Here is a 26,866-nt window from a genome sequence, read left to right on the forward strand (position 1 = left end):
AGTCTGTCCTGGCAGGGAACTCCTCTCAACACTGCAGAAGGAAAGACGTTTAGTCTGGCTTTGGTGAATAACCTTCGATAATTTGGTACCGTCAGGTTTTTAATGTAAGGTGTTAACTTAAAGACATGCCCATATCGTACTCCTACTGCCAGCGGACTACAGACTGCGTGTGATCGAGATCGCAAGTCACTGTGTGCAATATCCCATAATCTTTGCTTTAACGTCTTTAGGGCGCCTTCATAACCCAGGTAATAAAGTTGCGGGGGGTGACAGACCAATAGAGGTGGCTTTTCTAGCCATGGTTTTCTGCCATTTGCTGACAAGCTCCTCACTGGTCAGGTGTTAGTGCAAACCCTTCCCTAGAACAAGCTAAAACGTCCCATATGCTGCAACCCATTGATCATTTGAGCTGCCCCTTTCTGAACCGAAACGGCTTGTTTTGTTTTTTTAGTTTCGCTTGCAAAAGTGGGTCAGTGATGACCCCACGGAGCTGTGGGCAGCTGACGTAGGGTACCCCTTGTGACTTACGCAGTTTTAAACAAAAGATAGAAAGGGAAACCCATGCCCAATGCCTAAGAAACTCCAGCTAGAGCCATAATAATAATAATAATAATAATAATAATAATAATAATTTATTATCTGTACCCCGCCCATCTGGCTGGGTTTCCCCAGCCACTCTGGGCGGCTTCCAACAAAAATTAAAAATGCATCAAGATGTCACACATTAAAAACTAACTTGAACAGGTCTGCCTTCAGATGTTTTCTAAATGTCAGGTAGTTGTGTATCTCTCTGACATCTGATGGGAGGGCATTCCACAGGGCGGGCGCCAACACCAAGAAGGCCCTCTGCCTGGTTCCCTGTACTTTGCTTCTCTCAATGAGGGAACCGCCAGAAGGCCCTCGGCGCTGGACCTCAGTGTCTGGGCTGAACGATGGGGGAGGAGACGCTCCTTCAGGTATACCGGACCAAGGCCGTTTAGGGCTTTAAAGGTCAGCACCAACACTTTGAATTGTGCTCGGAAACGTACTAGGAGCCTATGCAGGTCTTTCAAGACCGGCGTTATGTGGTCTCGGCGGCCGCCCCCAGTCACCAGTCTAGCTGCCGCATTCTGGAAAGGGGTTCCCTTTTTCGGAGTGCATAGCTGGAGCTTCAATTGGGCCAGATCTCTTCCGCTGCCGACCCTTCTGCTTGTCTTGCTCGCGAGTCGCTGCATGGAGGGTCTCTTTCGAGCTGACCCGGCCCCAGGTGTGCAAATGTCTGTTCGGGTGGCCCCTTACCCATAGCACCTGGGCGGTGGCGCAGTGCTTGGCTGGCCCTGGGTACCTTGGCAACATTTTGCGTGTGGCAGGTGTGTGGCGCTCTTTGCGGGCCCTGCCTGCCGGATCCCAGCCCTCTCCGGAGAGCGTTGCTGCGGATCCGACGAAGCCAGGACCGTGGAGAGTGAACTGTGTGGCCTGATCCTGCTAACCTGCGCCTTTTCTCTCCTCCTCTGCAGCGTGCAGCCCCAACGCCTGCCGGGCTATGGGTCGCGGGCTCCAGCCCAAGGGAGTGCGAGTGAAGGAAGTGGCTGATTTCAAGGTGTACACTAAAGGCGCTGGAACCGGGGAGCTGAAAGTCGTGGTCAAGGGACCAAGTAAGTGCTGGGAAATTCGAACCCAATCGAGGCCGACGCTACCCTTTCTTTTCAAATTAATTTATTTGACTTTACATATTAACATGTACGTGGACGCTGGGTTCCGAACGTGATCTGTGCGGGTTGCACGTTCGCAACCCGCAGCTGCGCATGCATGGGTTGTGCACCGCGTATGAGAAAAGATGCCTTCATCTTCTTTACATTCCCAGCAGATACTTGTACCTGTCTTATACATTTCCACTAACTTGAAGGTAAAGGTAAAGGGACCCCTGATCATTAGGTCCAGTCGTGGCCGACTCTGGGGTTGCGGCGCTCATCTCGCTTTACTGGCCGAGGGAGCCGGCGTACAGCTTCCGAGTCATGTGGCCAGCATGACTAAGCCGCTTCTGGCGAACCAGAGCAGGGCACAGAAACGCCGTTTACCTTCCCACCGGAGTGGTACCTATTTATCTACTTGCACTTTGACGTGCTTTCGAAAGGCTAGGTTGGCAGGAGCAGGGACCGAGCAATGGGAGCTCACCCCGTCACGGGGATTCGAACCGCCGACCTTCTGATCGGCAAGCCCTAGGCTCAGTGGTTTAATCCACAGCGCCACCCGCGTCGCTTCCGCTAACTTACTGGGAGTTAAATAACAGAGGCCAGCTCTCCCCTTAGGCAGGGTGCAATAGCCGCCTCGGGCGGCAGATGTAGAGGGAGCGTAGGGCAGCGGACTCTCATTTCCCCATAGGTTCGTAAGCGCAGGAGGGTGCCTGGCTCCCAGACTGCCAGCGGCTGCTGTGGGTGCAGGATGCTGCGGCCCGGTTGCTGACAGGAGCGCGGCCTCGTCAGCATGTGACGCCTGCGCTCAGGGATCCGCAATGGTTTCTTGATTTGCTGCCAGGACAAATTCAAGGTGTCATTGCTATTAGTGTACAAAGCGCTTGATAACCGGTTGGCCCACACAATCGCCTTGCCCCAAATGTGCTCTTTTCGACCTGAAGAATTGGCACCGCTAAGGGTACCGTACCTGTTCCTCATTTGTAAGAATGTGATTGTTTAATGTGGCAGTGCCTGAACTTTGGAACTCCTTGCCACTTGATGTCAAGCGCTCTTTTCGGCTCCTGCTAAAAACATTCTTGTTTTAGGCAAGCCTTCCCGGATTCTTAGAAATGCTGGCGCAATTCTTAACCTGTTTTAGTATTTTAACTTTTTCCACGTTTTAAAGTATTGTCAGTCTTTCTTGATTTTATCAATTTAACTTTCTGCAAACTGCTTTGAGGTCCCCGTCCCCCCCAATCAAGCAGCGTATAAATCTTATTAAATAAATAAAGGTTCGTGGAAAGAGATGGAAGAACGAAATTGAATCCAGTGAAGAAATCGGCCAACCAATCGCTTGATTGGCTGGGCACTTTGTACATGCCCAGGTTCCTGTATCCCTGCCATTCACATCTTTGCTCCCGCCCCTTTTTCGCAGAAGGCACTGAGGAGCCAGTGAAGGTTCGGGACGTTGGCGACGGGGTGTACGAATGCGACTACTACCCGACTGTCCCCGGGAAATACGTGGTGTCCATCACATGGGGCGGCTATGCCATCCCGAGGAGGTAAGAAAAATGCCGTGTGGGGCAGGGCACGATCCTGTGCATGCAGAAACGGTGTGGAATTTACACTCTTGAGAATCTCAGATACCTTTCTTTCTCAAAGCAAGCTTATAGTCCTTATTGATGTGAAAATATTTGGCTGATTAATATTTCGCAGCCTGATTAGTACCCGGCAGCCTTTTTAATGCGTTTGCATGAGGCTTGTGGTTTTGTTGCTTCTGTTGTAGCTATTTATTTGTGCTTTATTTTGTATTTTTATCTTGTGAATCACCCTGAGATCTTATTATTATTATTATTATTATTATTATTATTATTATTATTGAAACGGCAAGAAAAGAAAAAAGTGAAAACACAAATACAAAATTACACACAGGGATAACAATAGATACTGAATTTTCTTAACAAACAGTGAGACATAAATTGGTCTTAACACTAAAGACCGAACCTCCTGTCTGTTCCATATTTCAATTTCATATAACTTATTGCCAGTACACACTTTATCATTATTGAACTTTTCCTTAATATATCCTAATTTTTATATCTGCCTTTCAACTGTTACTAAAGTTCCTCGGATGCTGCAACCGAGTTTAAACTACTATATTTATATTTCAAATATTCTTTGAAAACCTCCCATTTTGAAACAAATTCCTGAGATCTTTTGATGAAGGGCAGATTACAACAACAACATTTCCTTGAAAAGGGAAATGTCTAGTGAAATCTCTGCAGCCCAGGAGGACTAGATAATGCTCAACTCTACAATTTCATGGGTGTTCTATGAATTCTGCAAAATGAGAAAAATCTTTTGCACGTGCTTTTATGGAACAAAACTCAATTTGAGTTTCCTTTAGGGCGCTCGTGGATTCTAGGGTGGCTGGTTCCAGCTTGCAAGACTGGCTCAAAATCTTGGTGTGGCATGGAGTTAACTGTTTTTCTTTCCCGCCCCCTCCAGTCCCTTTGAGGTGCTGGTGGGCCCAGAGGCCGGAGTGCAGAAGGTCAGGGCCTGGGGCCCTGGCTTGGAGACTGGCGTGGTGGGCAAGTCGGCAGATTTCGTTGTCGAGGCAATTGGCACAGAAGTGGGCACCCTTGGTAAGTCACAGCGGGGGCAAGGTGGCTTGGGCTGGAGGCGGTTGGGGGGGCATTTCTCAGTTTTGTTTTGTTTTTTAATTTTTTTATTAGTAATTTCAACATAACATTTTATCAAAAAACATATCATCCTTAACTTCCCCCCTCTCTATTTTTCCCTCCCCAAAAACATAGCCCCCCCCAGACTTCCTTCAGCTCCTCTCTCTGGTTTATCAACATATGTTAGTTTCTGCATGTTACAAAAATGTAAAGGTAAAGGGACCCCTGACCATTAGGTCCAGTTGTGGCCGACTCTGGTGTTGCGGCGGCGCTCATCTCGCTTTATTGGCCGAGGGAGCCGGTGTACAGCTTCCGGGTCATGTGGCCAGCATGACTAAGCCGCTTCTGGCGAACCAGAGCAGCGCACGGAAACGCCATTTACCTTCCAGCCGGAGCGGTACCTATTTATCTACTTGCACTTTGACATGCTTTTGAACTGCTAGGCGGGCAGGAACTGGAACAAAGCAACAGGAGCTCACCCCATCACAGGGTTTCGAACCGCCGACCTTCCGATCGGCAAGTCTAAGAGGGTCAATGGTTTAACCCACAGAGCCACCGGCATCCCTATTCAACCTTAAAACAGTGACCATTTGTTGTTGGCAAAGGGCAGCTGGACATTACCTTCAGTAGCTGAGGGCCTCATCAAACCAAAATCCGGGATGTTTGTTTCAATCTTTCTTTTCAGTGTGCTACAGTGATGTGGGTTGTGGGCAGTCCAGGAAACCGTGGCTTGGTGATCTGCTCTCAGCCTAACCTGCCCTCTCTCTCTCCTTCCCGGCAGGCTTCTCCATTGAGGGTCCCTCTCAGGCCAAGATCGAATGTGACGACAAGGGCGATGGCTCTTGCGATGTCCGCTACTGGCCGACCGAGCCGGGCGAGTACGCTGTGCACGTGATCTGCGACGACGAGGACATCAAGGACAGCCCCTTCATTGCTCACATCCTGCCCGCCACCAACGAGTACTTTCCGGAGAAGGTAGGCGCTCCCCAGCCGGGCCAGTCAGAGGTAACCTGCCTCGCCCGGCCACCATCCGTGCCAATCGCTATCACCTTCTTTGGTTCCCTGCGAGAATCCTTGTGGATCAGAACCTGGATGGAAGGGGTAATCAGGGGAGCCTTCTTGGCCAAGCCAATGCCTGCCCTCCCCAGTCCTAGCTTCCTGATCTCACAGTGGCCAAATCAGGATTCGAACACAAGACCCGCCCTCCCGTCCTGCGATTTCCAGCAACTGGTATTCAAAAGCATTTACTGCAACCTTTTGCAGGAGGTGCAGACGCCTGATGGTTGTCAAACAGCGCCCTGAGGTTGCTCCCGTCTCCCCTAACTCCCTTCTCTGCCTCTTTGCACCAGGTAAAAGCTTTCGGTCCAGGGCTGGAGCCGGTCGGCTGCATTGTGAACAAGCCGGCAGAGTTCACCATCGACGCCAGAGGGGCAGGGAAAGCAGAACTCAAGATCTACGCCCAGGTAAGTGGCAAGCCAGGTGTACTGATGACTCCTCTGTGTTTTTTTGCAAAGCTGGTCACTCTGGGATGCTATTTCCTGAACCGACTTTGGTCCCTGACTTCCAGCATCCTTGAAATTGTTAGTAGAATTGTTAGTAGAAGTGGATGGTAAATTAAAGCTGAAAACATTTGAAGAGTTGAGAGGGAAATTAACTGACTGCTTGCAGTATCACCAGTTGCAAGATGTGTTTAGAGAGAATGTTAAAAGTAATGGATTTGCAAGTAGTAAATCAAAAATTGAGGCAGAATTGCTGAGCAGTAAAAGAAAAATACTGTCAAAAATGTATAAGATATTATTAGAGTGGAATACAAAGGACGAAGAGGTGCAAAGTGTTATGATAAGATGGGCTCAGGATTTGGAACACAATATTGATTTCGAAAGGTGGGAAAAAATGTGGACCACTTCCAGCATAATTTCTTTTCTTTCTTCAATTTTATTTTCAAAGTTTCAAAAAGAAAACAATTTTTTGCACACACACAAACATACTTTTGTACATTAAGCCATAATTCATATCAGTACCTTTATGGGGTTCCCTGAAACCCCAAACTTCACCCCACCCCTTGGCTTCCAAAATTTATCTTCCTTTTTAAAAGTGCATCTAATTACCTTTATCTAAAATTAATATGCTTCAGTTTTATCCTTTTATCGTTTTAAAGCACGAGTTCTGTATCAACCCTGCAAACGTTTTTTTTTTAAAATATAAATCTTTATTAGTTTAAAATACAATCATACAGTAAAGGTAAATATAACCAAATTAAGCACAAAAAAGAAAAAAGAAGAAGAAAAAACTTTATTGGATAAGACATGGTGTTGTATAAATATGTGGTTCTTTTAATTGTCTTTTTTTAAACCTTTTTTCCAACCTTTTTGAGGCGACGAATCCCTGCAAACGTTTTTTAAATGTTTGCAGCGTTCTTTAATATATTCTTATAAAATTGTGCCATTCTTTGTTGAATTTATTATCCTCTCGGGGCCTCGGTTAGCCTTGCCATTTCTGCATATGAGACTTCCAGAGTCATTTCATGGCTGCTCCAGAGGGTGGCAGAGAGAGATAACCCAGCAACCTGCTGTTTACACGAGACGCCTTTTCTTTGCAGGATGCAGAAGGCGTCCCCATTGACATCAAAATCAAGGACAACGGCGACGGCACTTTCTCCTGCGTCTACGTCCCCACCAAGGCCATCAAGCACACCATCATCATCAGCTGGGGAGGAGTCAACGTTCCCAAGAGCCCCTTCCGGGTGAGTGTGGGGTTTGGCAGAGAATTGTTGGAAGGGACCCCAGGGGATGTTGTTGTTTAGTCGTTTAGTCATGTCCGCCTCTTCGTGACCCCATGGACCAGAGCATGCCAGGCACTCCTGTGTTCCACTGCCTCCCGCAGTTGGGTCAGACTCATGCTGGTAGCTTCAAGAACACTGTCCAACCATCTCGTCCTCTGTCGTCCCCTTCTCCTTGCACCCTCCATCTTTCCCAACATCACAGTTGTCCTTGTCTCCCAGTTTGTATGTCAGTTTAACCAATTCTGCGTAGTTCATCAATTTCTCTTGCCGCTGTTCTTTTGTCGGGGTTTCCTCATCCTTCCATCCTTGTGCTATCAAGACTCTTGCCGCTGTTGTTGCACACATAAATAAATTCTTTGTTTTCCTTGGCAGGTCCCACAATCCCGAACAAAAATGCTTCTGGTTTTTTTTACAAATGTCATTTTAAACATTTTTTTCAATTCATTATATATCATTTCCCAATTTTTTAAAATTTCTCTACATTCCCACCACATATGATAAAAAGTCCCTTCCTTTTCTTTACATTTCCAACATACGTTTGACCCGGTTTTGTACATTTTTGCTATCTGTACTGGTGTTATAGTAGCTTCCACTGTTGACTGACCCAGTACCTGCCCCTGACTATGGAGGCACCACTGAGCTCTGGTAGCGAATAGCAACCGGTCAAATTCTCCTTTCCCACATGTTAGCCTAATCCTCTTTAAACGCTCCCTAACCTTGCGTCCGTCGCCACATCTAGTGGCAGCGAGTTCCGTAAGCTAACTGCGCGATGCACTTCCCCCAAGACTGTCCTTCGCTTCCTGTCCCTACGGAAAGTCACACCGCCCTCCTAAACCTTTAGCGTTAATCCTTTCTCTTCTTCCCCGCAGGTGGCCGTCGGCGAAGGCAGCCACCCCGACAAAGTCAAGGTCTACGGCCCCGGCGTGGAGAAGACGGGTCTGAAGGCCAACGAGCCCACATACTTCACGGTGGACTGCAGCGAGGCAGGGCAAGGTCAGGATCCTCAGAGGAGTGTCATGACTCAAAAGGAAGCTGCTTTGATCCAGAGTCAGAGCCATTGGTCCGGCTAGACCAATATTGTCAACACAGGCTGGCAGTATTTCTCTGGAGTCTAAGGGCAGGGAAGGTGTTTCAGGAAACTGGGAGGGCTCGATCCAGGACCTTAGCGCCACGGTGCTCAGCTGGTTAGTTTCCAGGGGGTTCTTCTGGGGTGTCCTGCCTTAGGGGTCATCTGGTCCCCATCAGCTGTTAGAATCTAATCATAGAGTTAGGGACCTCAGGGGTCATCTAGTCCAACCCGCTGCAATGCAGGAATCTCGGCTAAAACATCCATGACAGACGGTTGCCCAACCTCTGCTTAAAAACCTCCAAGGGAAGGAGAGTCTGTTCCAATTTTCTCTGGGGCTTTGTTCGGATTTCAAGAAGGGTTGTGTTGCTATTGTTATGATTTCATATTAATATCAATGCTATTTTCTGGGGGTAGGCAGGGGTACACAAACCCCTAAACATTTTGTGAACCTAAGTTTGGCCTCACTGAGAAGCAGTATTTCAATATGAACAGGAAAATGAGGGGATGCGGGTGGCGCTGTGGGTTAAACCACAGAGCCTAGGGCTTGCCGATCAGAAGGTCGGCGGTTCGAATCCCCGCGATGGGGTGAGCTCCCGTTGCTCGGTCCCTGCTCCTGCCCACCTAGCAGTTCGAAAGCACATCAAAGTGTTCAATTTCCGAAATGTTTGGAAACCAAGGCGTGGCTTCCGATTGGTTTCAGGCGTGCCAGAAACAACAGCTGAAGCTGCGCCGGACGTTCGGCTTCCAGAAAAACGTTCGAAAGCCAGAACACTCACTTCTGGTTTTCGGTCGTTCAGGAGCCAGAACGTTCGACTCCCAAGGCGTTTGGGAGCCGATGTACCACTGTAATAAAAATGACAATCATAATACAGTGGTACCTCAGGTTACATACGCTTCAGATTACAGACTCCGCTGACCCAGAAATAGTGCTTCAGGTTAAGAACTTTGCTTCAGGATGAGAACAGAAATCGTGCTCCGGTGGCACAGCGACAGCTGGAGGCCCCATTAGCTAATGTGGTGCTTCAGGTTAAGAACAGTTTCAGGTTAAGAACGGACCTCAGGAATGAATTAAGTACTTAACCTGAGGTACCACTGCACAATGAAGGTAGAATAACGGAATCATAGAATTTTGGGCAACAGGGCGATCAAGGGTGGGGCTTATGGGGGCTGGTTCTGTGGGGCCTGGCCACCCTTGACCATTTGGGTGCAGACCAGAGCTCGGCCCTCGATCGCCTTTGGCGCATCTCATTTGTCATGCGCCTCCTTGGCTGTCTTTGCAGGGGACGTGAGCATCGGTATAAAATGCGCTCCTGGCGTTGTGGGGCCAGTGGAGGCCGACATTGACTTTGACATCATCAAGAATGACAACGACACCTTCACCGTCAAATACACCCCACCCGGTCCTGGGCGCTACACCATCATGGTCCTCTTTGCCAACCAGGTAAAAGGAAGCGAAATGGGCTTAATTCCAGGTGAAATCGCTGGTAGGCTTAGAGCAGGGGCCAGCAACCTTTTTCAGCAGGGGGCCGGTCCACCGTCCCTCAGACCTTGTGGGGGGCCGGACTATATTTTGGAAAAAGAAAAATGAACGAATTCCTATGCCCCACAAATAACCCAGAGATGCATTTTAAATAAAAGCACACATTCTACTCATGTAAAAACATGCTGATTCCTAGACTGTCCACGGGCTGGATTGAGAAGGCGATTGGGCCAGATCTGGCCCCCGGGCCTTTGTTTGCCTACCCCTGAAGTATAATAAGAGAAGGAAGGTACTGACACATGAATTGCAATGCAAATAAGAACCTTAAAGTAATAAAGATAATGAGCACTGCTGGAGGGAAATTGCAAGGGTGTATTAACAGTCACCCATTTTCCTTTAAAAAAATTTGGGGGCCCCCAAGAGAGTGGAGCCCTAAGCTATAGCTTGCTTAGCTTACATGTAAATCCTGCACTGATTATGGGGACACAGGCCACCCCAGATTCCTCTCCTCAGCACCTGGGCACCCCTTTTTTCTGAAGATAGGTGTGTGGGGGGTGCCTGGGAGGAGAGAGGGGGCGTCTCTGCCTGTTCCTGTAGCCAGAGGCCAAAGGGTAGATAGCGCGCATGATCTTGCGGGCGAGAGATGTGATCTTTGCTCATCCTGTTTCTCTCCTTCGCTCCCCTTTTCCAGGAGATCCCCATCAGCCCGTTCCACATCAAGGTAGACCCGTCGCACGATGCCACCAAGGTGAAGGCAGAAGGGCCTGGACTCAGCCGGACAGGTGAGCGGCGCCCAAGGAGTGGTGGGGGGGCAGAGGGGGGAGTCCCACCCCAAAAGATCGCCTCCGAGAGTGCAGCCCCGCCTAGAGATGTCATGGGGACCAGGGACGATACAATATCTTTATTGTCATTGTCCCATGCAGAACAGCAAAACTGAAAATCTACATAAAACATTCAAAACCCAACAAGCCTGCTATCCCAGCTATCCCAACCTGGTTACCCCCCCTAAAAACTCTGATACCCCATTTTTAAATACAATATACTCCTATACAGGGGACGCGGGTGGCGCTGTGGGTTAAACCACAGAGCCTAGGACTTGCCGATCAGAAGGTCGGCGGTTCGAATCCCCACGACGGGGTGAGCTCCTGTTGCTCGGTCCCTGCTCCTGCCAACCTAGCAGTTCGAAAGCACGTCAAAGTGCAAATAGATAAATAGGTACCAGTCCAGCGGGAAGGTAAACGGCGTTTCTGTGCGCTGCTCTGGTTCGCCAGAAGCGGCTTAGTCATGCTGGCCACATGACCCGGAAGCTGTACACCGGCTCCCTCGGCCAGTAAAGTGAGATGAGCACCGCAACCCCAGAGTCGGCCACGATTGGATCTAATGGTCAGGGTCCCTTTATACTCCCATACAGACTACCTTAAATAATTCAATATCTTCTTAAACCAATCCTCCTCCTTCTCACTGACCTTATGTATTGGAATTTGCAGGAACTTAATAAAATGTAAAAACAGAATTGTAGAGTTTGAAGGGGCCATCTAGGGGCCATCTAGTCCAACCCCCTGCAATGCGGGAATCTCAACTAAAGCATGCATGACATGGTACCCGTGTCTCTCTGCAGCCAGATACTGCAGCCGAGAAGGTCCTATGGGGTGGAGTTTGGTGGGGAGGGTCGCAGCCATGGCCTTAATCTCAGTTCAGGAAGCTGCAGGATCAGCCAGAGAAGCTATGGGGGGGGGTGTGCTCTCCTTGGTTTCCTGCAAGGGGGGAAGAGTGACGCCAGAGGACTGAGGGTCTCTGCCCCGCTATGGCCTTTCCTTCTCAGGTGTGGAGGTCGGAAAACCCACCCACTTCACGGTCTTCACCAAGGGGGCTGGCAAAGCCAAGCTGGACGTCCACTTTGCCGGCGCCACCAAGGGAGAGGTTGTGCGGGACTTTGAGATCATCGACAACCACGACTACTCTTACACCGTCAAGTACACGGCCGTGCAACAGGTGAGTAGGACCGCATGCCCCCCACCCTCTGTCCAGCGCGCTCCCCAGCCATGGTGTCTAGCAGCCATCGAGAGCCTCTCTTTCAAAGCCACCCAAGTTGGTGTCTCATGTGGCAGGGAGTTCCGCTGTTCGGCTGTGTCCCGAGTTGGCGATGCAGACCAACACGCTGTTTAAGGCGAATTCAGCTCCCATCCTGTATCCTTTTGCGTGTCTGACGCTGATCTCTTCTCTCCCACGACTTAGGGCAACATGGCGGTGACCGTGACGTACGGCGGGGACCCCATTCCCAAGAGCCCCTTCCCGGTGAACGTGGCGCCGCCCCTCGACCTCAGCAAGGTCAAAGTGCAAGGGCTCAACAACAGTAAGTGGGGCTAAGGGGTCAAGATGGGCAGGGACCAGCAAGGGCCAGCTTCGGCTTGGGGAGGCTGGTCTGTGCCCTGCAGAAAGATTGGCACTCCAGTGTGACTTGACTGCCAATGCTGGAAAATCTTAAATAAACTTTAGGCTCCTCCCCTTTGACCTTGAAGTCTACCACCCCGCCTTTTCCTACACAGCTGTTCTGGGATGAATGTAGAGTTCAGAGAAACAGGGGAGATAAAATGCTCATCTAAAGCTCATATGGCCATTTCAGTCTTATATACTTGGGATTAAGGCTCGCTGGTATCAGTGGGGTTTACTGTTATGTAAACAGTCCATTTTGGACTCACAGCTGTCCATGAAGGCGCAGGTCAATTCTGTGTCCAGGGCAGCTGTCTGCCAGCTCTATCTGGTACGCAGGATGAGACCCTCCCTGCCCGCTGACTGTCTCGCCAGAGTAGTTCATGCTCTGGTTATCTCCCGCTTGGACTACTGCAATGCGCTCTATGTGGGGCTACCTTTGAAAGTGACCCGGAAACTGCAATTAATTCAGAATGCGGCAGCCAGACTGGTGACTGGGAGTGGCTGCTGAGACCCCATGACACCGGTCCTGAAAGACCTACATTGGCTCCCAGTACGTTTCCGAGCACAATTCAAACTGTTGGTGCTGACCTTGAAAGCCCTAAATGGCCTCAGCCCAGTATACCTGAAGGAGCGTCTCCATCCCCATCGTTCTGCCCGGACGCTGAGGTCCAGTGCCGAGGGCCTTCTGGCGGTTCCCTCCCTGCGAGAAGCTAAGCTACAGGGAACCAGGCAGAGGGCCTTCTCGGTGGTGGCGCCCGCCCTGTGGAACATCCTCCCACCAGATGTCAAAGAGATAAACAACTACCTGACATTTAGAAGACATCTGAAGGCAGCCCTGTTTAGGGAAGCTTTTAATGTTTAACAGACTATTGTATTTTTAATCTTTGTTGGAAGCCGCCCAGAGTGGCTGGGGAAACCCAGCCAGATGGGCGGGGTACAAATAATAAATTATTATTATTATTACTGTTATAAGTATGCATTGGGTTGAGCTGAGCTGCCTGGCATAGGTGCCAACTCCCTGGGGCCCTGGGTGCCCGAGCACCCACAAAATTCCCCATAAAAGGAACTGGGCACCCAGAAATTTCAATGCCAAGGTCTTGCACGCTGCATGGAGCCAAGTTGACACTCCTGGTAAACGTAGCAGCTCATATCTAGCAAGTTTTCTCTCGTCCGGCTGCTGAGGTCTTGCAAAGGCACCGTGCTCCACTCTCTTGCGGCTAAAATCCTCTTGTCTTCCCAACCTCCCTCTCCCAACCAACTTTTTTCTTTTTTTAATTTTTTTAAAATAATATTTATTACTTTTAAACCTTACAAAAAGGAGAAAAGAAAAGAAAAAAAGCAAAAGCAAAAGAAAGAAAAAACAATACAGTACAATATATAAACAATACACAACACAACATTAACACATTAAACAAAACGAGAGCAAAAACAATTCAAAAAACACACATCATACCATCTCAATACCCTCTCTTTCATTCCCTTGTTTCATCGACCTCCTCTCACCTCCCTTTTTGTATTCCATTTCTCTTAATTATTTCAGCAAATCCTTTCCATCTTTCTCTATTTTCTGTCATATGGTTAACATATTTTAACCTTATTTTCCAACCAACTCTTTTCTGCCCTCCCCGCAGAGGTGGACGTGGGTCGCGACCAGGAATTTGCCATCAACACGAAGGGAGCCGGAGGCCAAGGGCAGGTGGACGTGAAGATCAGCTCGCCCTCCCGCCGCCCCATCCCTTGCAAGGTGGAGACGGGCAGCGCCAACGACATCCACACCGTGAAATACATGCCGCCCGAAGAGGGGCCCTACAAAGTGGACATCACCTACGACGGGCACCCGGTGCCGGGCAGCCCTTTTGCTGTCGAGGCCGTCATGCCCCCAGACCCATCCAAGGTAAGCACTGAGGGTAGATAGGGGTCTAGATCGGGGGTCAGCAGACTTTTTCAGCAGGGGGCTGGTCCACTGTCCCCCAGACCTTGTGGGGGGGGCCGGACTATATTTTGGAAAAAAGAAATGAACGAATTCCTGTGCCCCACAAATAACCCAGAGATGCATTTTAAATAAAAGGACACATTCTACTCATGTAAAAACACCAAATAAGAATGAAAAAGTGCACCCCACCACTGAGACCGTTACATTGTAACTCTCCAACCTCCCGAAATTTCAACACCTTTTGCGATCGTTTAGACCCTTTTCCGTTTTAACAGTACGAATTCTGCAAACACCCTTCCGTATCTCCTGAAAATCATTACTCCCGCATATTCCCTGTCTTACTTTAATGGCACATGTTAATTGATCATATATATATATATATATATATATATATATATATATATATATATAACATATTTTCAATAATCATTTCACATAATTTCATGTCTTATACAATTCTTTGACTTCCATCAGTCACATCTGAAAATTTCCCAATCTTTCCCACTTCATTTACATTTCTTAATTTCACAATTACTTTTAATTATCTTACCTAATGACTCTCCTCATAGCCTTCCTTGCAATATTTCACACGTTCCTTCTTAGAAAACTTCTTGTAATCCTGCTACAAGCTTCGGCAGCACATATACTAAAATTGGAATGGTACAGAAAAGATTAGCATGGCACATGTTAATTTATCGTTAATAGCTATATCTCATACCTCTTTGTACCATTCTTCCATTTTAGATTCTGCTTGCCCCTTCCACTGCCTAGCTATCATAATTCGTGCAGCTGTCAATCAATTTGTGAGCAAGCCCTTCCTAGCCTGTGAACCTTCTACCCCGTCGTAAATTGATAATAATGCTACCTATATGGTCTGCCCCGCGGAGGACCTTAAGGTCCACAAATGACAACACTTCAGAGGTCTCAAGCCACAAGGTGGTCTCAACTAGGGCCAGGGCCTATTCAGTACTGGCCCCGATCTGGTGGAACGCTCTGTCCCAAGAGACTAGGGCCCTGCGGGACTTGACATCTCTCCGCAGGGCCTGCAAGACGGAGCTGTTCCGCCTGGCCTTTGGTTTGGACTCAGTCTGACCCTTATGTTTCCCTCCCCTTATGGTTTTGATCTATGGCCTATTATTAAAATGAGGCTGCATTTTAAATTGCATTTTAACCTGTATTTTAAATTGCACCCTCCATTATGTTTTTACTGTAATTTTACTGGTGTTAGCCGCCCTGAGTCCGGTTCTGGCCGGGGAGGGCGGGGTATAAATAAATTTATTTATTATTATTATTATAATACAGTGGTACCTCAGGTTAAGTACTTAATTCATTCCGGAGGTCCGTTCTTAACCTGAAACTGTTCTTAACCTGAAGCACCACTTTAGCTAATGGGGTCTCCTGCTGCTGCCGCGCCGCCAGAGCACGATTTCTGTTCTCATCCTGAAGCAAAGTTCTTAACCTGAAGCACTATTTCTGGGTTAGCGGAGTCTGTAACCTGAAGCGTATGTAACCTGAGGTACCACTGTATCTGAGTTACTAACCCTGCCCCAATCCCGTTTGCTCCCTTCCAGGTGTGCGCCTACGGCCCTGGGCTGAAGGGCGGCTTTGTGGGGAAGCCAGCCCCCTTCACCATCGACACCAAGGGGGCTGGCATGGGGGGCCTGGGCTTGACGGTGGAGGGTCCTTGCGAGGCCAAGATCGAGTGCCAGGACAACGGCGACGGCTCCTGCTCCGTCTCCTACCTGCCCACCGAGCCCGGCGAGTACGCCATCAACATCCTCTTTGCGGACGCCCACATCCCCGGCTCGCCCTTCAAGGCGGACATCAAGCCCGTCTTCGACCCGTCCAAGGTGACGGCCAGCGGGCCAGGCCTGGAGCATGGCAAGGTGGGCGAGGTGGCGACCTTCATGGTGGACTGCTCCAAGGCGGGCGAGGCCGAGCTCACCATCGAGATCATCTCGGACTCGGGCGTCAAGGCCGAGGTGCTAATCCAAAACAACAGCGACGGCACCTACAGCATCACCTACATCCCCTCCTTCCCGGGCAGCTACACCATCACCATCAAATATGGCGGCCACCCCGTCCCCAAGTTCCCGGCGCGCGTCAACGTCGACCCCGCGGTGGACACCAGCAACGTCAAGGTCTTCGGGCCGGGAGTGGAGCCGAGAGGTATCCTTTGCGGGATCGTGGACTTGCAGAGTTGTAAGGGACCACAAGGGACGCGGGTGGCGCTGTGGGTTAAACCACAGAGCCGATCAGAAGGTCAGCGGTTCAAATCCCCGCGACGGGGTGAGCTCTCGTTGCTCAGTCCCTGCTCCTGCCAACCTAGCATTCAAAAGCACGTCAAAGTGCAAGTAGATAAATAGGTACCGCTTCGGCGGGAAGGTAAACGGCATTTCTGTGCGCTGCTCTGGTTCGCCAGGAGCGGCTTAGTCATGCTGGCCACATGACCCAGAAGCTGCACGCCGGCTCCCTCGGCCAATAAAGCGAGATGAGCGCCGAAACCCCAGAGTCGGTCACGACTGGACCTAATGGTCAGGGGTCCCTTTAACTTTACCTTAAGGGACCACAAGGGGCATCCAGTCCAACCCCCTTGTCAGGGGCTGGACTGAGGAAGAATGGTGGGAACCGCCCCTCCTTCTCCTGAACCTTTCCAAGGGCAGGAGGACAGTATGGATTTAGAACAGTGGTTTGCAGAGGGGCATAGTCCAGAGGGGAAAAGCTGGGAAATACTGGGTGAGGAACAGCTAGAAAAGGAAACACATATTACGAAGCCTTCTGTCTTCTCTGGTTGAAAGATTGGTATTTATTAAAAAATTGGGATATTTTAGATCTAGAAGGTCACGACACCCGTTTTGGGTGGCATGGCTATCTTAATTATGGGAAAATAAAGGCGCATAGGCGTTTTTCAAATCATATAATAAGAAATGCTATATAAAAGGTATGAGAGCTGGCAGATTCAGTGTCCTTGGACAGCATTCTTGACCCCCCCCCCTTTCGCCTAAGACTAGACAGGCTATGAGTTAAAGAACAGAGAGCAACAAGCTCAGATTACTCGATATAGGAGTAACGTAGATTAATGGGGACGTAGGGGGTTAACCTTTACTGGGAGCAATGCCATTTCTAGAGGGATATGCATTCCTTTGTCTCTCGCTGTGATTATTAAAGAAACTACCGTATTTTTCGCTCTATAGGACGCACCTTGTTTTAGAGGGGGAGAACAGGAAAAAACAAAATTCTCCCCCTCTCTGCTCAGCGCCCCTTCAGCGAAGCGGCAGGAGCAAAGCAGCCCCTTCCATTTCTCCTCCCGCTTCGCTGAAGGGGCGCTGCACAGAGAGGGAAAACTGTGCAGCGCCTCTCCAGCGAAGCCTGGAGAACAAGAGGGATCGGTGTGCACCGACCCCTCTTGCTTTCCAGGCTTCAGACGGCTACCCGCAAGCCTTCGGAGAACAACAGGAACTCCTGCTGCGCACCAAAGGCTTGCAGATTGCTGCCTGAAGCCCCTGGAGCGCAGCGGGAGTTCCCACTGTCCTCCGGGGGCTTCAGGCGGCTTCAGCAAAAGCAACGCGAAGCCTCCAAAGCACGGGGGAGCGCTCCCTCTGTGCTTCGGAGGCTTCGCGTTGCTATCGCTGAAGCCAAGGAGCCTGCATTCGCTCCATTAGACGCACACACATTTCCCCTTAATTTTTGAAGTGGAAAAAGTGTGTCTTATAGAGCGAAAAATACGGTAACCGGTAAGAACACTCCTTTCGTTTGATCTGCTTATTCACTGCCACCGGGGGAGGGATCCGATTCCTGAAGCCTGACACCTCTGCAGGATTCCAAGGCAGGGATCTTTCGCCCAACATGGAGCTGGAACCCACAACCCTGGGACTGAGCGTCTCATGCTCTCCCGACTGAGCCATCATAGAACCATAGAACTGTCAGGGTGAAAGCCGCCCTCAAGTGCCATCCTCTTCAACTAGACATCCGATGCCTTTTTAAATGTGTTTTGGAGGGGGGATTATTTGTTTGTTCCTGTTCTTCTCTTGCATTTTTTGCAATTTTCGCTATATCGTATTTTTATGCTGTGAACCGTCCCAAGATCTACGGACAAAGGGCCGTCTGCAGATTCAGTAAACAAAATAAAGAGAAATAACATATGTCGCCCACGTCTCCCCAGGTGTTCTGCGTGAGGTCACCACCGACTTCACGGTCGACGCCCGTTCGCTGACCAAGACCGGGGGCAGCCACACCAAGGTGCGCGTCATCAACCCCTCTGGTGCCAAGACGGACACTTACGTCACCGACAACGCGGATGGCACTTACCGTGTCCAGTATACCCCCTACGAGGACGGTAAGAATCCCCTGGTCACCCTCCACCTCTAATCCCCTTCCACCCCCTGATGGCACGTGCCAGGCAGGCCTTGGCCAGCCAGGTGACTGCCAGATGTTTCGGACTGCGATTCGCATCTGTTTTAGCCAATCTGGCCATTTTGGACAACAAAATCCGGCCATTTTTAGCCAATCCGGCCATTTTGGACAACAAATCCCATCAAACCCCACCAGGGCTCAGGGCCATATGGCTGCCCTGGTTGATTTTCCAAAAGTAACAAAAATTAAAAAAACACACAATACCAATAACAATACCAAAACAAAACACAATGCTTGACTCCCGTCCCCTTCTTGGTTCTATTATTTTATACTTGTTCACGCACGTCAATAACACCATTTTTAAAACCTTCTTCATCTTATGACAAATGACTTTAAAAAGTTCTACTGATGTTAAGACCTGTACATAAAGCCTAAAAAAATGCATTGAGCATTTGCCCTTTTTTATATAAACTCAAAGTCTCTCCTTCTTGGGCTTCAAAAATATCTGGTTTTTCCTGCATAGTTCAGTAGTTTACCTCCCTCACTCTGACCTCACCACAGTGATCCACGTGACGGTCACCTCCAGGCTTGACTATTGTAACTCGCTCTCCGTGGGGCTGCCCTTGAAACTGACCCAGAAACTCCAGCGGGTGCAGAATGCCGCAGTGAGACTCCTTATGGTGTCCTTGCTGTGGGATCACATTCATCCAGTGCTTTACCAGCTGCACTGGCTCCCGGTGGAATACAGGATCAGGTTCAAGGTGCTGGTTTTAACCTTTAAAGCCCTATGCGACCTGGGACCCTCGTACCTACGGTACCGCCTCTCCTGGTATGTCCCACGGAGGACCTTATGGTCTGCAAACACTCTGAAGTTCCCGGGCCACAGGGAAATTAGACTGGCCTCGACCAGCGCCAGGGCCTTTTTGGCCGTGTCCCCAATCTGGTGGAACGCTCTCCCACAAGAGACTAGGGCCCTGTGGGATTTGACATCTTTCCGCAGGGACTGCAAGATGGAGCTGTTCTGCCAGGCCTTTGGCCAGGGGGCAGTCTGACCTATTTTCCTTTGTATAAGAACAAGCATGAACGAGGCCTCCACAGGTCCTTATAAATATATGATCAGTGAAAACAGTTGGTCCTGACAAGTATTAACCACTCTCAGCCATAACCTGATAACTGCCATTTGTCCAGATTTTAATTTGTCTGAATTTTAAGAAGTATTTTAATTAATTGATGCCTGTTTTTATGTATACAGTGGACGCTCGGGTGGTGAACGTGATCCGTGCGGGATGCACGTTTGCAACCTGCAGCGGTGCATCTGCGCACGTGCGGGTTGTAATTCGGCGCTTCTGCACATGCGCAAAGCACGATTTAGTGCTTCTGCGCATGCGTGACCCCCGAAACCCGGAAGTAACCCATTCCGGTACTTCCGGGTTTCGGCAGTCCGTAACCCGAAAAAAACGCAACCTGAAGCATCTGTAACCAGAGGTATGACTGTACTGCGTTATTTGTATGATGTTAGCCACTCTGAGCCTGGCTTCGGCTGGGGAGGGCGGGGTACAAATAAAATGTATTATTATTATTATTATTATTATGAGTTAGTTTTGTCAATCTTCTTTGGCCGAGGCTTCTTCTTTATGTAGGGGGCTGTCTGGTCTTGGCCTGACGTCCAATCTCAGACGCAGGAACAAAGTTTCCTGCTTTACGGGACCGCCTCTCCTGGTCTGCCCCACAGAGGACCTTTAGGTCCATGAACAACCATAGTTTAGAGGTCCCTAAGGAAGTCAGACTATCCTCCACCAGGGCCAGGGCCTTCTCAGTGATGGCTCCGACCTGGTGGAATGCTCTGTCCCATGAGACCAGGGCCCTGCAGGATTTAACCTCCTTCTGTCTGGCCTGTAAGACAGAGCTATTCCGCCTGGCCTTAATTTGAATTCAGCCTGATCTTTTATTTCCCTTCTCTTCCCTCCCCCTCCCCCTTTTATGAAGATCACCTACTCTGAGACCCCACAGCGAATTCTCCCCTGGCCTCCTTGCTGGCCCAAGTAGGACCAATTCAGCCAGCTAGCCCTGGGGATTATCTAATGCTTATTTTCCCAAAATTGATTTCTGAATTTTGAATTTTATTGTTATTCATGTTTTTATACTGCTTTTTATGCTGTTTTAAATTTGTTGTTAGCCGCCCTGAGCCTGGTTTTTGAACCGGGAAGGGCAGGGTATAAATAAAAAAAATATTATTATTAATTATTATTAAAGAGTCAACTTCCTCGCTTACTCGGAGTGATTTATCGCGTGTGCCCGACTCTCGCCCTTCTCAGGTGTGCACCTGGTGGAAGTCACCTACGATGACGTCCCCGTCCCCAAGAGCCCCTTCCGAGTGGGGGTCACCGAGGGCTGCGACCCCAGCCGTGTCCGAGCCTACGGCCCCGGGCTCGAGGGGGGGCTGGTGAACAAAGCCAACCGCTTCACGGTGGAGACCAGGTAGGCGCAGCCTTCATCTTGGGGGGGCAAGCAAGGGGGTGGCGGTTGTTGTAAAAAAAAATTGCCCTTTTCCCTTATGGGGTATCCAAGAGCCCATATAGAGTCCTTACATAGGTTCCCTATTGGTAGGAGAAGATAACAGAGGCCAGCCAGAGAATATTGAGAAGCAAAGCAGCTAGTAAGCCTGATCTTTATTGATCTGTTGCAACAGGGTGCTCCCCTCACTCGCAGGAGGGAGGAGGGACCCAGAACAATGGCGCGCAAGGCCTTATAAAGACTTTTGAAATTGCCACCCTGTAGATCAAGACCACCCCCAGAAACATCATACATACATCACAGAAGGGGTGTAACCTAAGACCACCCTTCAGATACATCATACCTACATCACAGAAAAGGCAGTCTACAGCAGAAATCTGAGTGCGTTGTTTACCTTCTGTCTGGCAGGTTACCTGTTAATGGTAACCTGTTAATGGTTACCTGTTGATTGATAGCCTGGGGAGTCTGGCCAGTCTTTTGTAATGACAAATACTTAGTTCCTGAGCCAGGTCACAGGAACCGAGAACAATGGTGTGCAAGGCCTTATAAAGACTTTTGAAATTGCCACCCTGTAGATCAAGACCAGAGACGCGGGTGGCGCTGTGGGTTAAACCACAGAACCTAGGACTTGCCGATCAGAAGGTTGGCGGTTCGAATCCCCGCGACGGGGTGAGCTCCCGTTACTCGGTCCCAGCTCATGCCAACCTAGCAGTTCGAAAGCACGTCAAAGTGCAAGTAGATAAATAGGTACCACTCCGGCGGGAAGGTAAACGGCGTTTCCGTGCGTTGCTCTGGTTCGCCAGAAGCGGCTTAGTCATGCTGGCCACATGACCCGGAAGCTGTACGCCGGCTCCCTCGGCCAATAAAGCGAGATGAGCGCCACAACCCCAGAGTCTTCTGCGACTGGACCTAATGGTCAGGGGTCCCTTTACCTTTACCTAGATCAAGACCACCCCCAGAAACATCATACATACATCAGAGAAAAGGCGGTCTAAACAGAAATTTGAGTGCGTTGTTTGCCTCCTGTCTGGCAGGTTACCTGTTAATGCTCACTTGATTGGATACCCTGGGGAGCCTGGCCAGTCTTTTGTAATGATAAATACTTAGTTCCTGAGCCAGGTCACAGGCTCACACCCTATTCAAACACAGAGATACCCTTAAGACAGGTTTTGTGAAGGAAAAGACAATGGGGAGGCTTTTCCATTTTCCTTTGACCTTGCAGAGAAAACATTTGGTCAGTTTGGGAGCCAAAATGGTTCCAGGTCAGTCTTCCTGTGCTGATCTATGTATGTGCTTGGTTGGTACACTTATGAACATTTAACATATATCTAAGACCTCAAAATTCCTATCACATGATCAAGGAAGAGGTTGAGACAAGGACTTTAAAAAAGAATGGGGGAAATTCACCATTGACCTAGGAGACCATTGTTAGCAAACTGAAACTTCTGCTGAACTCTTAAGAAACCCGCGTAAAGTAACGAAGGCTCTGGATCATTTGGAAAAATGAAAACTGCGGAGAACTTACTGATAGGTAGTTTAAATTCTGTTTTAAGGATAGCGGGGGGAGTCTCAAGATTCAGAGAGTTCACAGGAGTTGCTGTTTCAGATAATCAATATATTGAATGTATCGATAGATTTAATGTATTTTAAATCTCTCGTTGGAAGCCGCCCAGAGTGGCTGGGGAAACCCAGCCAGATAGGCAGGGTATAAGTAATTAATTAATTATTATTATTATTATTATTATTATTATTATTATTATTATTATTATTTGGGGCCTCAGTCGTTCTCTTGCCCTCCGAAGTGTTCCGGAACGTTCCACGCAAACGGTTGCGCCGCCGGCCGCAGAGAATCCTGGGAAATCCTTACACATGGAGACCTCCTTATGTCTCTGTTAAGGCTTGCTGGCATCTCCCCTTTGACGGTGCTGTTTTCTGTCTCCCCAGGGGCGCGGGGACCGGGGGCCTGGGCTTGGCCATCGAGGGGCCATCGGAGGCCAAGATGTCCTGCAAGGACAACAAAGATGGCAGCTGCAGCGTGGAATACATCCCCTTCACGCCGGGAGATTACGACGTCAACATCACCTTCGGGGGGCGCCCCATCCCTGGTAGGCGGAGGGCAGGGCTGCTGCGCTTGGACCTTCAGGATGTGTTCTGGAATCATAGAATTGGGGAGTTGGGTCACCCAAAGGTCCTCTAGTCCCATAGACTAGGAATTATGGGTAACGCAATTCCCAAAAAGTTCAGGAGAGTATTGAACTTTGTATGCCACAGTTGCTGCCAGAATTTTAATTGCAAAAGGTTGGAAGGGAGAGGATATTCCGTCCAAATCAGACTGGCAAAATAAATTAAGAGAGTACGCTGAACTGGCGAGACTATCAGCAAGGCAAAACTAATGATATGTATAAACTTGTAAAGTATAAACAGAAAACTACAGTGGTACCTCAGGTTAAGTACTTAATTTGTTCTGGAGGCCTCTTCTTAACCTGAAACTGTTCTTAACCTGAAGCACCACTTTAGCTAATGGGGCTTCCCGCTGCCACCACACGATTTCTGTTCTCATCCTGAAACAAAGTTCTTAACCCAAGGTACTATTTCTGGGTTAGCGGAGTCTGTAACCTGAAGCGTATGTAACCTGAAGCGTCTGTAACCCGAGGTACCACTGTAAAAACAAAAAACAAAATCACAATATGAAAACGCAAAATATGTAGTACAAACTTCCTTCCTGTTTGCTTTTCCCGCAGGGAGCCCCTTCCGCGTCCCGGTCAAGGACGTGGTCGACCCCAGCAAGGTCAAGTGCTCGGGCCCCGGCCTGGGGGCTGGCGTGAGAGCCCGCGTCCCCCAAACCTTCACCGTCGACTGCAGCAAGGCTGGGCTGGCCCCCCTGGAGGTGAAGGTCCTGGGACCCACAGGTATGGAGATCTGGGGCCGAAAAAGAGGACCACCTTGGTGGTTTCACTTGCTAGCCCCCACCCCTTTTTGACCCCCCTGGGGGTGGGGGGTACGGGGGTCCTATGCCTCGCTTTGTGGGTGCTCCCCTAGGAATCCCCTATACCAGGGGTGGCCAACTCCCAAGAGACTACAATAACTGGCAGTGATCTACCCCCTTTTTAGGGGTGCGGGGCAGAGTTGTTGAGCTTTTTACAGGGAGGGGGAAGAAAGCCACGATTTTGGGGGTTGCACAGCAAAAATGGTGAGCTTTCTTTAGGGGAGCCGATCTCTATATAATGGGTAGGCAAAGTAACGCCCAGCCCAATCGTCTTCTAAATCCATCCCGCGAACGGTCCTTTTATTTAAAATGCATCTCTGGGTTATTTGTGGGGAATAGGAATTCGTTCATTTCCCCCCCCAAAATATCGTCCGGCCCCCCACAAAGTCTGAAGGACAGTGGACCGGCCCCCTGCTGAAAAAGTTTGCTGACCCCTGCCCTATACAGTGGTACCTTGGTTCTCAAACTTAATCCATTCCGGAAGTCCGTTCGAAAACCAAAGCGTTCCAAAACCAAGGCACGCTTTCGCATAGAAAGCAATGCAAAATGCCTTAATCCGTTCCAGACTTTTGAAAACAACCCCTAAAGCAGCAATTTAACATGAATTTTACTCTCTGGCGAGACCATTGATCCCTAAAATGAAAGCAATAGTCAATGTACTATAAAGTAGATAAATAGGTACCACTCCGGCGGGAAGGTCAACGGCGTTTCTGTGCGCTGCTCTGGTTCGCCAGAAGCGGCTTAGTCATGCTGGCCACATGACCCGGAAGCTGTACGCCGGCTCCCTCAGCCAATAAAGCGAGATCAGTGCCGCAACCCCAGAGTCGGCCACGACTGGACCTAATGGTCAGGGGTCCCTTTACTTTTACCTATGGAGCGAAAAATACAGTATGTCCTTATCGCTGCAAACACTTTGTCGGAAAGGCGAACGGGCTTAGTTTCGGGTGCTCTGGGTCCCTTGAGAGCCTTTCTGACTCTCTTTCCTCCCCGCCCAGGGGTCGCTGAGCCCGCCGAGGTGCGCGACAACGGGGATGGCACCCACACGGTGAACTACACTCCGGCCACGGACGGGCCCTACACGGTCGCTGTTAAGTACGCCGGGGAAGAGGTGCCCCGCAGGTGAGCAGGGAGACCCAAAGGGAGGTGTTGGGGGGGGGGAGAAGGCAGCTTCCCCTTTGGGAACCCTGCGCGGTTGGTGAGGCCGAGAGGCGGGGTCTTGGGGACATGGTCTGACTGGTCTCTTCTTCCAGCCCGTTCAAGATCAAGGTGCTTCCGGCGCATGACGCTAGCAAGGTGCGCGCCAGCGGCCCCGGGCTCAACGCTTCTGGCATCCCCGCCAGCTTGCCGGTGGAGTTCACCATCGACGCCCGAGATGCTGGCGAGGGGCTGCTCACCGTGCAGATCTTGGTGAGTGGCGGGCGAGGGCGTGGTGGGTTGGGGGGGGTTGCCTGGGTGGGGGCAGGGACAAAGGAGCAGCGGGGGTGCTCCAGGCTGTGCTGGCGGGGGCTGATGGGAGTTGTAGTCCAAAATGGCTATGCTGGTTATGGATAATGGGAGTTGTAGTCCAAAAAGGCTGTGCTGGTGGGGGCTGATGGGAGTCCAAAAAGGCTGTGCTGGTTCTGGCTAATGGGAGTTGTAGTCCAAAATGGCTGTGCTGGTGGGGGCTGATGGGAGTCCAAAATGGCTGTGCTGGTTCTGGCTAATGGGAGTTCTAGTCCAAAATGGCTGTGCTGGTGGGGGCTGATGGGAGTCCAAAAAGGCTGTGCTGGTTCTGGCTAATGGGAGTTGTAGTCCAAAAAGGCTGTGCTGGCGGGGGCTGATGGGAGTTGTAGTCCAAAATGGCTATGCTGGTTATGGATAATGGGAGTTGTAGTCCAAAGCATTTGGAGGGCACCTGGTTGGCAAAGGCAGTGATGTGGGGGTGCCCACGAGACTACTTCCTATTCTGAAGCACCTACCCTCATTCTGACCTCACGAGTGAATTGGGCTGCGTACTCAGTGCCGATTTCTGAGAGGTGCATTTCGTATAAGCTCAGAGGCACTCTCTTCTTGTTGCGTCGTACACGCCCTGACATAGGGCATGGTTGTGGATAAAGGGTTCTGGGGCCTCATCCACCCGTATGTTTGGACTTAGAGAAGCCTCTGATCTTCAGCTCCCCCCCCCACCCCATTCATAGAATCACAGAATTGTTTTCGGTCCCCCAGGACCCTGAGGGCAAGCCTAAGAAAGCCAACATCCGGGACAATGGCGACGGCACCTACACTGTCTCCTACGTCCCGGACATGACGGGCCGCTACACCATCACCATCAAATACGGCGGCGACGAGATCCCCTACTCGCCCTTCCGCATCCACGCTCTGCCCGCGGGCGATGCCAGCAAGTGCCTGGTCACAGGTAGGAGTCTCTCAATGCCCGCCTTGCCAACCCCCGTCCAGCCGGTCTCATCCCCCGGAGTGGGGCACCAGAACGCAAGTTTCTAGTTCTCATGCCCTCTCTGCCCTCTCTGTCCCCTGCCTCCCCCTCCTTTTTGCCTCCATCTTGTGCCGTCTTTGAGGAGGCAATTGGGCGAGAGAGAGTCACTTCTCCAGACGACCCGTATATCGGGCCTTCGCCCCGGCTTATTCCATAATTTCCTTGCTGCATCTACCGTATTTTTCGCTCCATAGGATGCACCTGACCATAGAATGCACCTTGTTTTAGAGGGGGAGAACAAGAAAAAACAAAATTCTCCCCCTCTCTGCTCAGCGCCCCTTCAGCGAAGCGTCAGGAGAAACGGAGCTGAAGGGGCGCTGCGCAGAGAGGGGGAGATTTTTCTCTCTCTTGTTCACCCCCTCTAAAACAAGGTGCGTTCTGTGAGTTCAAGGTGTGTTCACCTGAAGCCTCCGGGTTCCTGCTGCGCTCTGGAGGCTTCAGGCGGCTACCCTGGAAGCCTGGAGAGCGAGAGGGGTCGCTGCGCACTGACCCCTCTCGCTCTCCATGCTT

The 26,866-nt window shown here is 50.1% G+C and overlaps 1 protein-coding gene across 8 annotated transcripts in view; it reads left to right on the forward strand.

The window, feature by feature from the left end:
• FLNC (filamin C) overlaps nt 1-26,866 on the forward strand; it is a 121,599-nt gene that overhangs the window by 58,585 nt on the left and 36,148 nt on the right. For all 8 annotated transcript variants that reach the window (XM_053407050.1, XM_053407045.1, XM_053407046.1 and 5 more), the window contains 20 exons: nt 1,497-1,634; nt 3,088-3,214; nt 4,161-4,297; nt 5,115-5,308; nt 5,683-5,796; nt 6,933-7,076; nt 7,985-8,108; nt 9,465-9,625; nt 10,356-10,446; nt 11,487-11,656; nt 11,900-12,017; nt 13,729-13,991; nt 15,602-16,199; nt 18,193-18,366; nt 20,699-20,861; nt 22,842-23,002; nt 23,639-23,806; nt 24,879-25,002; nt 25,134-25,290; nt 26,089-26,278. In XM_053407050.1, the coding sequence (XP_053263025.1) occupies nt 1,497-1,634; nt 3,088-3,214; nt 4,161-4,297; nt 5,115-5,308; nt 5,683-5,796; nt 6,933-7,076; nt 7,985-8,108; nt 9,465-9,625; nt 10,356-10,446; nt 11,487-11,656; nt 11,900-12,017; nt 13,729-13,991; nt 15,602-16,199; nt 18,193-18,366; nt 20,699-20,861; nt 22,842-23,002; nt 23,639-23,806; nt 24,879-25,002; nt 25,134-25,290; nt 26,089-26,278 (3,516 nt within the window). The remainder of the gene's footprint in view (nt 1-1,496; nt 1,635-3,087; nt 3,215-4,160; nt 4,298-5,114; nt 5,309-5,682; nt 5,797-6,932; nt 7,077-7,984; nt 8,109-9,464; nt 9,626-10,355; nt 10,447-11,486; nt 11,657-11,899; nt 12,018-13,728; nt 13,992-15,601; nt 16,200-18,192; nt 18,367-20,698; nt 20,862-22,841; nt 23,003-23,638; nt 23,807-24,878; nt 25,003-25,133; nt 25,291-26,088; nt 26,279-26,866) is intronic.

This window comes from Podarcis raffonei, chromosome 10, assembly GCF_027172205.1.
Source record: "Podarcis raffonei isolate rPodRaf1 chromosome 10, rPodRaf1.pri, whole genome shotgun sequence".
NCBI lineage: Eukaryota > Metazoa > Chordata > Lepidosauria > Squamata > Lacertidae > Podarcis > Podarcis raffonei.